General features: G+C 52.2%; 4 protein-coding genes across 4 annotated transcripts; 1 reads left to right on the top strand and 3 right to left on the bottom strand.

Annotated features, from left to right (window-relative positions):
* Positions 1-169: 169 nt before the first annotated feature.
* On the bottom strand, positions 170-4474 carry pmcA (putative P-type calcium ATPase; the record flags this gene model as incomplete). Its single annotated transcript, XM_056909892.1, has 1 exon — positions 170-4474. The coding sequence occupies one exon, from the start codon at positions 4472-4474 to the stop codon at positions 170-172; it is 4305 nt and encodes a 1434-aa protein (XP_056765596.1).
* A 2610-nt stretch (positions 4475-7084) lies between these two features.
* On the top strand, positions 7085-8232 carry N7458_006509 (putative urea hydro-lyase/cyanamide hydratase; the record flags this gene model as incomplete). The annotated part of the gene is made up of 2 exons (XM_056909891.1): positions 7085-7670; positions 8036-8232. Coding segments are annotated over 2 exons (783 nt in total), but the record flags the coding sequence as incomplete, so codon positions are not given.
* Positions 8233-8663: 431 nt separating this feature from the next.
* N7458_006508 (nucleoporin Nup84/Nup107 family protein) lies at positions 8664-12102 on the bottom strand (the record flags this gene model as incomplete). The annotated part of the gene is made up of 6 exons (XM_056909890.1): positions 8664-9013; positions 9089-9213; positions 9267-9579; positions 9636-11675; positions 11740-11980; positions 12040-12102. 6 exons carry the CDS (start codon positions 12100-12102, stop codon positions 8664-8666), a joined length of 3132 nt encoding a protein of 1043 aa, XP_056765594.1.
* Positions 12103-12568: 466 nt separating this feature from the next.
* On the bottom strand, positions 12569-13039 carry N7458_006507 (uncharacterized protein; the record flags this gene model as incomplete). Its single annotated transcript, XM_056909889.1, has 4 exons — positions 12569-12753; positions 12813-12825; positions 12898-12948; positions 13037-13039. 4 exons carry the CDS (start codon positions 13037-13039, stop codon positions 12569-12571), a joined length of 252 nt encoding a protein of 83 aa, XP_056765593.1.
* Positions 13040-13104: the final 65 nt, after the last annotated feature.

The following is a 13104-nucleotide window of genomic DNA, read 5'->3' as shown; positions in this document are numbered from 1 at the left end:
TGATGGGAGGGCAACAGAAATAAAACTGTAGAGAGCCCGGGATATCAGGCAAAAGGAAGGAAATCCGACAACGCCGTTTCTCGGGAATGCTTTTTTAGTGGAGGAGTTCAAAGGTTCAAACTATCGTGTGCGATTTTGCGAGATGTTGTGTTGTGGTGAGCTTTGTATATTACACCTGCGAATGGCTTTGACTGGTGTGAGATCGCTGGGAGAAAGACCGGCGACCCAGACTCGACGGCGCTCGCTCTGCAATCGCCGGAGGCGCGTGTTCAAAGAATGGAATCAAGTCCGGGTTCTGACTGGGAGGAGTCTTGAAATTGGTAGAGTACTCGCTGACGATGCGGTCGTCGGCCGCAGTGTCCGGGTGAATCTCGATACCCTGTTGCCTGTCCAGACCGCCATGTACAGCATTGGCAGGGAAGGTGATGGAGTCGCCCTCGTCGTGGTTCCGTTCAATGGGAGACCAGCCGGCAATACTACCAGCCACGACACCAGCCATGGCAGCAGCAGGTCCGAATGTCGAGTTCGAGCGGGACCGGGTATTGCGACGGGAACGAGTCTCGGGTGTAGAGAGACCGGGAGGTGGGCTTCCATTGTCACCATTTGGAGTGGCCGGAATGGATGACTCGCGCGAGCGAGAGCCGCTGCGAGATCGAGGCAGGAATTCTTGCGGGTGCTGCAGTTTGTGACGGATGTGTCGCAGGCGACCACCTCGAACGGTCTTGATGAAGTGCAACTGGTCGCGGATTTCTTCCAGTGCCGGATTCCAATCGTAGCGGCGGTCTTCATCCGAGATGACCAACTCAGGTCCCTTCTTCTGATGACGTCCGTGCCAGCCATGTGGGATAAGCTTACTAACGAATTCGTCCGGGATAAGGCGGATGATCACGGCGATGGGTACAGAGAGAGCTCCCAGCACAAGACTGACGGCCCACTGGGAGCCCTGGTCGAGACGCTTCACCGAAAAGGCAGCGCCACCAACAAAGATAATCAGGACCTGACCTCCGATGATGATGAGCTGAATACCAATGAACCATTTGTTGCGCCAGATACCCTCCAAAATGTTGAGCTTGTTATCAATGCGACGGGAATTGTACTGGTTGAAGATTTGCATGAAGACGAAAGTGTTGAAGACCACGGTTTGCATATATCCCTCGTCCCAAGGGAAGATCGACTTTCCAGCAAAGTTAAGCACGAACGTCACCACCAGCTGGTAGATCGACTGTCCAATGATCATCTTCCACATCGTGAGGGTAATAAGCGAAGCAGCCTTGGATTCTGGCCGACGGTCGAGGACGTAAGGTGATGGCGGATCTGTGGCAAGTGCAAGAGCGGCAAAGGTATCCATAATCAAGTTAACCCAGAGCAGCTGCACTGCACTCAGAACAGAATCTTCTGAGCTGCTAGCAACTGCCGAGACGAAAGTGAGGATCACGGCGGTGATGTTGACCGTAATCTGGAATTGAAGGAACTTCTTCACCGCATCGCTGACAGTACGGCCCCACGACATGGCCTTGACGATGGATGCAAAGTTATCGTCCATCAAGATGATATCCGATGCCTCCTTGGCCACCTCGGTACCAGTGACGCCCATCGCAAAACCGACATCAGCGTTCTTCAAAGCCTGAGCATCATTGGTGCCGTCACCAGTAACCGCAACAGTCTCGCCAAGCTTCTTCAAAGCATTCACGAGGATCTTCTTGTCATCAGGGCTGGATCGACCAATCACCTGCAGTCTGGGAAGGATCTGGTTCATTTGACGCGTGCTCAGCTTGCGGAACTTGGGACCTTCGATAGCAATACCACCCGGCGTGTAGATTCCACACTCCAGAGCAATAGCCTTGGCCGTCATGATATTATCACCAGTGACCATGCGAACGAAAACACCAGCCCGCTGGCATGTGTGCACAGCCTCTGCGACACCGGGTCGAAGAGGATCCTGAATACCGAAGAGGCCAATAATTGTCATGTCCTTGAAGATGGGCTCGAAAGTTGCCTGAGTGCGATCAGACTCGGAAGTTGGCGCTCCACGCGGAGGCCACTGGTCGAAATCACGGTAGACAAGAGCAATGCATCGCAGCGATCGGTTGGCGTAGGTTGTCATGATGTTATCCAGCGTAGACCGGTTGTCGTCCGTAAATGGTACCTCGCTCAGAGCGTCGGTGGGATCACGAATGATTCGAGTGGACTTTGCCATTAAGATCTCCGCAGCGCCCTTGACCAACATGCGATACTTTCCATTCTCCATCTGATATACCACTGCCATGCATTTACGCGCCGAGTCGAACGGGAACATCTGCGGGATTTTGGCATTCGCTCGGGCTTCGGCGGGAGGCCCCATGCCCATGTAATCGCGTGCGAAGGTCAACAGAGCAGTCTCGGTCTTGGAGCCGATGAAGGTTTTGACGCCTTCCTGCTCTCCCTCAAATGCGGTAGAGTTGAGGACGATAGACTGCATCAGGAGATCCTTGACGGAGGGGGACAGCGTTTTGACAAATTCGGCAGCAGAAACATCACCGGACTGGTTGGACTGATTGGAGCCAGACTTGTCCCCGAAGCGAGACGTCGTTCCCAGGGTAGCCGAGACGACGCTCATTTTGTTCACCGTGAGGGTGCCAGTTTTGTCGGAGCAAATAGTTGTCGCATTTCCCATGGTCTCACACGCTTTGAGGAAACGCACCAGGTTGTTATCTTTAATCATTCGTGTCGTTGCGAAGGCGAGGGCAAGGGTTACTGCCAGCGGGAGACCTTCAGGTACAGCAACAACGACAATAGTCACGGCGACAATGAAGATCTGTAGGAAAGCCTGTCCCTTGGCGTCGGCACCGCCCTCGATATCCTTGAGTCGAACGAGAAACTTGATGAATAGTACGATAAACAGTAAGAGACCAGAGGCCAGACCCAGCTTGGCAATGTACTCGGCCAACTTGTTCAATTTGGTTTGCAGGGGCGTTGTTTCGCCCTCCTCCTGGAGAGACATCATTGTCCGCCCATGAGTTGCATGGACACCCACGGCAGTAACGAGGAATGTTCCCACGCCCTCAGAGACCTTGGCGCCGGAGACGATAAAGGGGTCCATTTTGCGGAGATCTTCGTGTTTTTCGATTGCTCGGTAGACCTCATCGCCGGGGGTCTTTCGCATGAGATCAGATTCACCAGTGGCCGAAGATTCATCGCACTTGACATTGTGCCCTGCGATCAGGATACCGTCGACCGGGACTAGATCACCCGGTTCAAGGTGCATCACATCGCCAACGAGTACATCGTGAACCGAGATCTCGATGGTTTTGCCTGATCGAATGATCTGGACCAATCTGTTTTCCTTTTTCTTGTTCAATTTGGCGAATTGTCGTTCTTTCTGCCAATCATTTGCAGCACCAACCGTGACCACAATGATGATAGCAACCAGAATAGCAAGACCCTCCACCCATTCCACGCCCGGCTCACCAGGCTTCGCTGGATGGAGTGACTGTGGAATACCCACAGCCAGGGAGATGACCGCCGCAATCGTCAGCAAAATCAGCACTTTGTCGTTATATGCAATCCACGCCAATTCCCAGATAGTCTTGAGTTTCCTTTCCGGTAGCAGGTTCTTGCCATAGACTCGCTTTCGGTCCACGAATGACCCATCAGCTTCTGATACTGCAGCTCCTTCTTGGGGGGCTGAGGGAGGCGGTATCGTTGGCGAGACAATCTTGGGCATCGACTCTGATGACGTGACATCGCTGAACTCGACAACGCCTTCCAAAGTAGTTTCATCCACGCTCAATCCACTCCGAACATCGGTCCGCAATCCCTTCTCCAGTCCTCGTAGTCCTCCGAGTTGCCGGAACGCGCCAAAGCTCTTGGGATTCAGGAGCTTGTTGAGCTGGCCCGGAGAAAAGGCGAACTTGTTATTCTCCACCTCGAATTCATCTTCCCGACCCGGGTCCGGCGTGAGGGCATCCTCGTCGTCGATGATTGTATTCTTGGTTGCATCGGAGTTGGATGCGTGAGAGGCAGTAGGCACGTAGGTATCACCGCCATAGGTGCTGGAGGTTTGACTAGTGCCTTCAGACTCCAACGAATTACCACGGGACCGCGTGCCGGGCACCGACAAGAAATGGGAATGCGTCTCGGGCACCTTGGTCTTCGGAGACGAGACGTTATGGGGCGAGGTTGGCCGGCTTTCACGGTCTCGTTCGCGATCTCGAGCTTCGGAGGAGGCATTGGAGCGCAGGGAGGCCGAGGATCGCATGTCGGTGGGGGAACCGGAGCCATCGTGATGTGCACCAGCATCGTAGGACTCGATTGTGTCGGTATTCAGCTGGAGCGATGACTGCTGGGGGTCCGAGAGGATCTGCACGGGGCCATCGTTCGTATTTGAAGAGCTCACCGCGGAGGTATCGATAGTGATGGTGGGTGCGCGCTCCCTTCGCAGCGGTGTCGTGGGAGTCTGAGCCAGCTCGTCGGCCCCTCGACGCGGTTCAGACATGATGAAAGGTTGGGTCGAACCGAGCGCGATTCACGCGATTCGCACATTCACGAGCCTGTCGGTTTTTGCATGAGGGGGGAAGAGGAGAGTTATCCGAGCGGGGTGGGAAGAGAGCAGCGGAACGTAGGAGGATCGAGATACCAGGAAAGGCGGGACTCGTAGAGGTGAAGCCTGCAGTCTATCGGGCTATTGGGCAAGCAGGGCTTCCATATGGGCAGCAAACAGGAAAGCAGCAGGATGGGAGGATTGAAAGGGAGGAGTCGAGTAGGAGGCGCAGGAGGCGTCTGCGTATCGTGCGTACGGAGGAGACTGGGACCAGTACTCCGTCCTCCGTGCAGATTGCAGAGTCGTGGTGATGGTGGTGGAGGTGGTGATGGCGAAAAGAATACCTTGATACTCAAGTGCTATCAAAAGGAGCTCTACCCGCATGCAGAAACCGTCTCCAGTCACAGTCACGGGAGTCAAGGGATCTCGTCGTCGTCTTCCTCAGTCCGTCCGTTTACCTTTTCTCTTCCATCCATCTTCCATCATCTCAGTGTCAAAAGCCCCCTTTGCAGATCCACTACGGTCTCGACTGGGGGTTTCCCCCAATGACAGCCAGAAGAGTGCCGAGGATTGTTTTCCCAAGTCCCAAGCGTACCCGCACTGCAGTGTCTCCACTGCTAGCACAGCCCCAGTGGACCGAAAGATCGATTTCGTTTTCTCTGCGTTGGCCTACCTGGCACACCCAACTACTGTATTGGGCTGCTCGCAAATACCACACCGACTCAATCCGACTGAAAATCCAGCATTCACTTTCCAGTCCCGGAGATGGTGAGCCCCGACATGTCCAGATTTGCATGAATCAGTGGCATCCCGCTCTCGTGGCATTATCGACCCGCGAACAGAGTCCCCCTAATTGCACTGCCTCATTGCCAAGACTTCGCGCCCGTCTGGGGGCAAGGGAGGCGAATCATTCAATATTAATGGACGAATCGGCGAAAGTCTGGGCAAGTCAATACATAATAAGGGGGGCCCTAGCAAATCGACCAGGGTCAAATCATCATGAACGTGTCATACTACTGTATGAGAAAACAAGCAGAATTTCCACCTGACTTGGGAGAATTATACTCTGTACGATATAGTACTAGTATTATCGTAGTGAGGTTGTGTATTACAGTAGTACTGTAGTGTATGTAACCACAGTAAATTCAGTCTATCCTTTTTAATCATTCCACGGGATACTGCTAAGTTAACTATAAGCCTACAGTATTACTGTATGCACTATAATCGATCCGTCCAATGAAGGACACCGTCCCCGATATGACTACTCCTAACAGTAGTACGTACTGTATGATTTTAAGCGAGTGCTCCCAGTCTGTTTTCAAGATGACGTCTCCAATATGCGCCACCCCCGTTTTCCACCCTGCTTTGAGGTAATTCTTCCTGGCCTCGGTCCGGTCATCTGCAGTACAGTCCAGTTCCAACTTCCCAGTACTCATCCGTAGATGCACGGCACCGACAAGCATAATCAATACATAATTCAATATGATCACTCGCTACTCCACTCCCTACGTCAGTTCTAATAATCCAATTACTCCCAACATCCCTTCGGAGACAAATGCAGACGACATACCCCGTACATCCGAGCCTAAAAGAGCTTATTTCGCGGAATTCCGTGCCCAATTCGATGCAGTGGAAGCCCAACGCGTACAGTATGTACTGTGCCCTGAATCTAGGGCCGTGGATATCGCGAGTTCATAACAAACTGATACTCCGATATCTATCGTACATCTGTCTCCATATGTAGTAAGCTAAGAAGGTTGTTTTCTGTAATGTTTTGGAAGACATGGTGGAGCTGTCAATAACGGTGCCCACTCCAGTCAGGGGTTGGATGCAAATATATATCTGGAGGTAGACTATCCAGGTCCAATCAAGACTTCTTGGTATTCTTGGCTAACTCTAGTCCTCCACTCCTAATTCAATAGTTGATCCTGTCCCTCGGCCCTGTCTCTAAACTCCATGTAATGCAAAAAGAAGACACGGACGGAGGAGGTTGGACTATTCGTATTCGGATGGTATAGTTCGTATCGTGGCCTTATCCTGGATGAACCTAGTTGAACCGGGTTCAACCGGGTTCAACCCCCATCCTATATTCATAAATAAAGTAATACCTATATCCACCTACATGTCGACCACAGTTCTCATGAGACAGGTTGAGGCTTAAAACCCTTTCTTTGTCAACACTGCAGTAAGCACCTTGCCAAGCCACTACCTCTGCATCAGTTTGCAGCCTCAAACGCCAGAAACCTTCAACAGCTTCTATACCAGTATACTCCGTACCTGCCATATCTACCCCGGAGGTTGCTCAACTTCTGTACCGAATCCTACTCTTCTCTCCAGTAGATAGGAGTACATCCAAATACCCATTTAGGAAGAACTGTCAATACGAAACCAATCAAAGCATCAGCAAGCGGGGTTAGGATGATTAACGCTGCCTCGTCTTACTCTCTCTCCCCTAGCAAGTTAGTTAGTTATCCCACGTCGCTACTGTCAGCAATCTCGTATAAGACCAAGACAAATCATCTCATCCCACTTACTACTTCCCTTTTCCGAGAGTTCCCCGGAACAATGCCCCAACCTGTATCATCCCTCATCCTATCATCCCATCATCCCATCATCTCTTTAATCTGTCGATCATCCAACAACAATGACCGACCCCGTCAACCAGTACGGCTTCACAGCCGTCCCCGCCTCCGCCCAGGCCCTCCTCACCTCCACCCGGCCTATCCCCCGCCCACCACCGGCCCAATCCCTATCCTCGTCGCCGACACTCCAGTCCCCAACACCCCGCTCGCCCAGCGCATCAACGCCTACGCCAAGGCCCACCTCCCGGCTCCCACCTACAACCACTCCCTGCGAATCTACCACTTCGGCCTGGCGATTAAGCGTCACCGCTTCCCCTTCCCGGACTGGGATTTCTCCGACGGGACATACTTCTTGTCGTGTGCGCTGCATGACATCGGCACTACGGAGGAGAATATCCAGAATACCCGTTTGAGCTTTGAGTGGGTGGGCGGTTATCTGGCGTTGGATTTATTGCAAGAGAAGCAGAGTGACGGCGACGCTGCGCCACGCGCTCAGGCCGAGAGCGTTGCTGAGGTGATTATTCGCCATCAGGATTTGTGTACTCCGTACCGTTGGCAAGATTACTGCGGTCGGACAGCTGTTGCAGCTGGCGACGATCTTTGGTAGGTTATTTTTCCATGCTTGCAGAGTGCATTGACGGGGATTGCAATCCGAAGCTTGGCATCGAGCCATGCCTTGCACTGCCTCACTTGTCTCCTTCTCCTTCTTCATATCTCTCCCTATTCGCCTCGTTTCTCCAGGATAGCACAGAGTGATCCCTAGTCTATACTCTCTCACTGCTACACAGACCGCTTCATCCTCTGTCCCTGGGATCTGCGCCTATGATGCCGGTGGATACCCAACCCAACCCAACCCAACCCAACATGCATTAAAACTTTATTTTGTCTCGGCTTGATGTGTTTTGTTCTTGTTTTGACTGACAATCTGTAACAGATAACACCGGCGCATACGCCGATCTGGTCCACCCAGAAACCATCAAGGACGCTTCAGAGCATTTCCCCCGTCTCAAGTGGAGCAATTGCTTCACGGACATGATTCACCGGGAGAACGGGCTGAAGCCTTGGGCTCATACTACGGCCCTGGGAGAGGAGGAGTTCCCTGCGAAGGTCCTGGCTAATACGCTCATGCGGCCGTATGAATGAGAGATTTAGGATTCAAAGAGCTAAATTGGGCACGGTCTATTGAGCTCGTAGTATATGTTCGATTCGGAATAAGTTAAATGGCGGTACTGTGGTCTCACGAGAAGAATGAATTACACGAGAATGATTTACTTGCAGTTTCTGTTATCGCGAAATAGGGGGCAGAATAAGAGAATGGTGCCATCCCGTTGCATTCCCAGTACAGTAGTACCATTGTACTGTAGAAATCCCTGTTCCTACCTATCCTAACCATTCCCATTGGCCTGAATAAATCTCGCTCCAGCCCATGTCCGACATGGCCTCGGCATGGTTCAATAGTTGTATCCACTTCTCTCCGCCACGCTCCACCATCAATGCTAATGTACATTCCCACAACACTACACAGCCTCACCCGTTCAACGTCTCTCATCCACCCACCTCATCTACTCCCTGTTCTGGAGCAGGGCAGCCTCATCATCCTCTGAGACGTTGACCCGCCAGATGCCCAACGTCTGCCCATTCGGGAAGGTCTGGTCGTTTTTCGGGTCAGTCAGGACCATCGCCTTGCTTGCCAAGGCAAAACAATCCACGAGCTCGGACATGCGCTGCGCCTCGGTGAAGCTACGCGTCAAGTGGGCATTATTGGCGACCCAGATGGACACGGTCATGCATTGGGTGAGCAGATTGGGCTTGTCGAGAGAGTGGCTGGCGTAGTACAAGGCGTTGTGGTAGTCAAGGATTAGTTCGGGGAGATAGGTCCGGCGAATGTGTTCAAAGTCTCGTTCTTCCTCCTCTGTGGCGAGAATTAGTATGAGTGTTGTTTGAGGTGTGAATCGCCACTAAAGAGGAGACAATGATAATGACTTACCAATCTCGGATTTCACAAGCCACTCATCAACGATCAGTCCCACGCTGTATTCGATTTCCTGCAGCAGAGCCTCAAGTTCGGCTTGGAAGTCTCTGACAGAACCAGAATCTCGCCGGCGTTTGGTCCTATATCAAGTCAGATTTCGAGCACCCCTAGGTTCCCAGGAAATATCACTCACTTCGAAGACTGGTCGTATACGATGGCGAATTGCTCTAGGGCATCAAAGCCAAGAGCCATTGTCTCAAGATTCCACATATGAACGGCTTGTTGATAGGCGCTCTGGTGAGACTTGGTGATGGTACCGTTACTGCTAGACAGGCTGCGTCGGTGAGCATGACTCCGCTTGGACTTGACTGGGCTGAGAGGTGCGTCTTCTAGCGATGGAGCCAGATCCGGGAACTCAAAAACATCCACATTGAAGGATTCGTGAGAAATATCCGTCATGCGGATGCGATGGCCAAGATCGCGAGCAGCAGCAAGTTTGCCAGCGACTAGATATCAAATTAACAACAGCGAATAATAATCAAGAGACCATGGCTTCACATACCAAAGAACTGGCGGTACAACCACTTTCCGCGGGTACAGATCTTAGACCACTGGCCACCTACGCACCGGAGCCACTCCAGATTGCGAATCATCTTTTCATCCTCGGGCGCGACACTGTTCCCAATGAGGTCCTTCTTGGGTGGCATCAAGACACGAGTACCATCCGGTAACCGTCTGACTCGAGAGTATCCAGTCAGCCCAGCGGAGTGCTCCATGGAGGAAACACCGCTCCTAAGCCACGACCATTGTGCATCGAGAACAGCGTTGATGTCAATGCTATGTTTCTGCATGGTCCGAATTTGGAATTTCCTGGCGTCCCAATCCACAATATCGATCAGGATCTTAGCGAGAACGCTGTTACACATCTCCGTTGGTAGGAGAGCAGCGTACAATGGGAATAAGTCAGGCAAGCACTTGTCCTGCAGATAAGCAATGTAACCGGCCACAATGACAGAAGCTGCCTCCGAAAATTGACTATCTCCATGCGCGTATCCGATCGAATTGACAATCACGTAAATATGAGTCGCCATCTGCACGGCATCAAGGTCTTCGGCCGCAATGACCAATGCCTTATCCACGTGATATACCCCCAGGTTTGGAATGTAGGAGGAGGCCCCAAGTTTTTTGACGCCGACTTGAGACACCGCCTGAGAAAGCAGGTGGAAGAAAGTATCATAGCTCTTAGTCAAGATAGCAGCTTGGATATGGCGGAATGGCTCGCGTGCCTCGGTGCTCAGCGCTTCGTTACCACGCAGATATTCGACGAATTTCTGGAGATCAGCATGCCCGGCTGGCTCCGGCTTGAATGCAACAGGGATACCAGGCGACTGGCTCAGTTTGCGTTGGAACTGTCGGCAGAATCCCTGGTACCGGGCGAGGACGATGCGATTAAAGTACACGTAGAGATGATCATCCCACGTTTTGCAAATCTTGGCTGCCGGCTCGGACTCACCGCAGAGAAGCGCGTAAACTGCTTTCTCGTAGTCACACGTGTTTGGATCCTTGGTCAAAGCATGGCAAGCAGCACGCCACGAGTCTTGGGAGCGACTATTCTTCAGACGGGTCAATCCATCATCTACCGGCGTCCGCGTGGTGGCAGTAGCCGCATCCACGCTAGAACCGCAGAGACTGACGGCCCTCCAGCTCTCGAGACGGCTTTGAGCCCATTCGCGAATAGTTGTCCAATTCTCGCCCCGGCGAAGCATCTTCCAGCAGGCCATCCATGTAGCGCGCTCGTAGCATGCATCCTGCTTCTGCAAGCTGTGCTTCTGTCGCGTCAGAGCATCGGGATCTAACTGTGTAATCAATGGGGCCTGTGTGTCATTGCTCAGAAGGGCGCGGGAAATGGCAGGGTCATTCGGTTCCAAAGGCTGCGGCCAAACGCGGAGTCGCTTGTGTCCCTTGATCGCTTCCTTGGTGAACAGCCAGCCATGTGCCCACAGACCCTGTCCTCGCTCAGCTTGATCCTCCAGTTCTTTGATCATGTTGTCAATCTCCTGGGGCGCGGCCTTGGCAGTCTCCTCCAGCCAGCGCATGGAGACCACACACTCGAGCGCGTACTGATCCGCATTCAGGAATTCCTCCCAAATTTCACGATCCGACGAATACCGGTGGAGATTCTGGAAGGCGTCGCGCTGGCCTTCTTTGAAGCTGGCGCGACTGGCAGGGTCGTCAATGCTGATCAGATTGAGAAGCAGGCGCCAGGTGTCGACCTGCAGCTGCAAGCGCTGCGCTTCGGTTTCGGCCTGAGTATCGTCGGTCGCAGTACTTGTCCGGTAACCTGACTTGGCTTTCTTGAGGGTTTGCTGTCGGTTGAGCTCGTTCATGGCATTCTGCGTGAAGTCCCGATAGCTCTCCACCAGCTTGTAGGCGGCCTGAACGTTCTGGAATTCATCGGTGGTGTTCTTTCGCTTGAACTGATCCAGCTTCTCGGCGAAGGCCTCAATCTGGCGCGTGACGCGATCTGCGGTACTGCGAAGGGGGCGCAACATTTCCTGGGCGCTGGCGCCCGTGCTTGACTCGGTGAATAGCTTAGGGGAAGCTGGAAAACGGTCAATAAGCCATGACGATTACATCAAAATTTAGAGCTGAATATCAGAACGAACCTTGCGCCCTGCTTCGATAGCCCTTGACGGATTTCAGGTTGGGTTCCAGCACTGGGACAGCGGAGCCATTCTCCGCAGCATCGCCATTGACTTCATTGTGCTCATCGTCGATTTCGTCACCCATGGCCTCATCCTCATCTTCATACTCTGGTTGATCCTCATAGGATTCCTCATCTTCCATGAGCTGGTCGCCCTCGTCATCCTCGTCAATGCTGATGATTTCCGGTTCCTTGGGCGGAGGCTAAAGACAATGAATTGCTTAGCTGCAACGATCTCGAGCAAGACCAAGAGCGCACTTACCTGCGATCGTAGCGTGGTAGCACCCGACGCTGCTGATCTCGCCGACCTGGTGAGAGGAGCCATGGCTTGCGATGATCTCAAGCAAGCTTTCCAGGCCGAGATGTTTGGGGTTGTGATGGGGGAAGAGAACGGGAATTCGTGTTTGTCTCTTTTGGTTTTGGGCGCGTTAGGCCCTTCGCCCAAAGTGGCTTAGCGCATCGGCACGGGATTTTTTTTCTTATTTAATCGCCCAGCAATTTTCGCCCTTTCCTCTTCCTTTTTTTTTCTTTTCTTCAACAAATGTCATATAGGCAGTCATTAGAGTCTCGGAACGAAAGTTTTCAATGGTCGTTCAGGTCCAAGCGGCCTCTCAGCGTGCTCAAGATTGTCTTAGAGCAATCTAGCAGTTCCTTTAAACAGTCTAGTTCTCTCCAGATGGGAGCTTAGCCTATAGGGGCCTGTTACATGCCATTGCGAACCCATTAGAACATGAGATATGCAATGTGCAATTTGCCGGTAGCATTGAACGTAATCTCTCCACGCTATCTATCTAGCTCTGGCCTTCTGTTGACTGGGCCCGTTGCTTCATCTTTAACCGCAGTAGATGCGCCTTAGGGCAGCTCACGGTCGAGGCCTGGTCACCCTGCTGCTGATAGAAGGCATTGCAACACTCATAGAGAGCATCAATCTGTGCCTGGCATTTCTCCTCCTTGTAGGAATTCTTGGTCAAGCAATCTAGAAGGGGTTAGTTGTCACATCTGAATGGGTTGGGTGTGGAGTTATGGGCTGGGTACCTTGAATGGCGCACTAGGATGTATGAGCAGGGGTTCTTCTAGTCATTATCATGGACGGATATTCCAAGGTTTGGGAGAGACATACGGCTCGTGGATGACAAGGAGGGTCGTGAGACAGATCTTGCTTGAGATTCCCCTGTCACACAAAAAGTCAGCCTTTGATATATTCCAATTTCTTTGTAATTTTGTCATTTTGATTTTCTTTCTTTGGGAAGTTTCCCTACCATGATTATTGGCAATGTAAACGCGTAAGAAAGAAGCTCATAGAAGCATCATCTTTCCAAGGAATCTA

Source organism: Penicillium daleae (assembly GCF_028827525.1).
Source record: "Penicillium daleae strain IBT 16125 chromosome Unknown utg000006l_segment0_segment0, whole genome shotgun sequence".
Classification (NCBI taxonomy): domain Eukaryota; kingdom Fungi; phylum Ascomycota; class Eurotiomycetes; order Eurotiales; family Aspergillaceae; genus Penicillium; species Penicillium daleae.
This window is presented reverse-complemented; position numbering and strand designations above follow the sequence as displayed.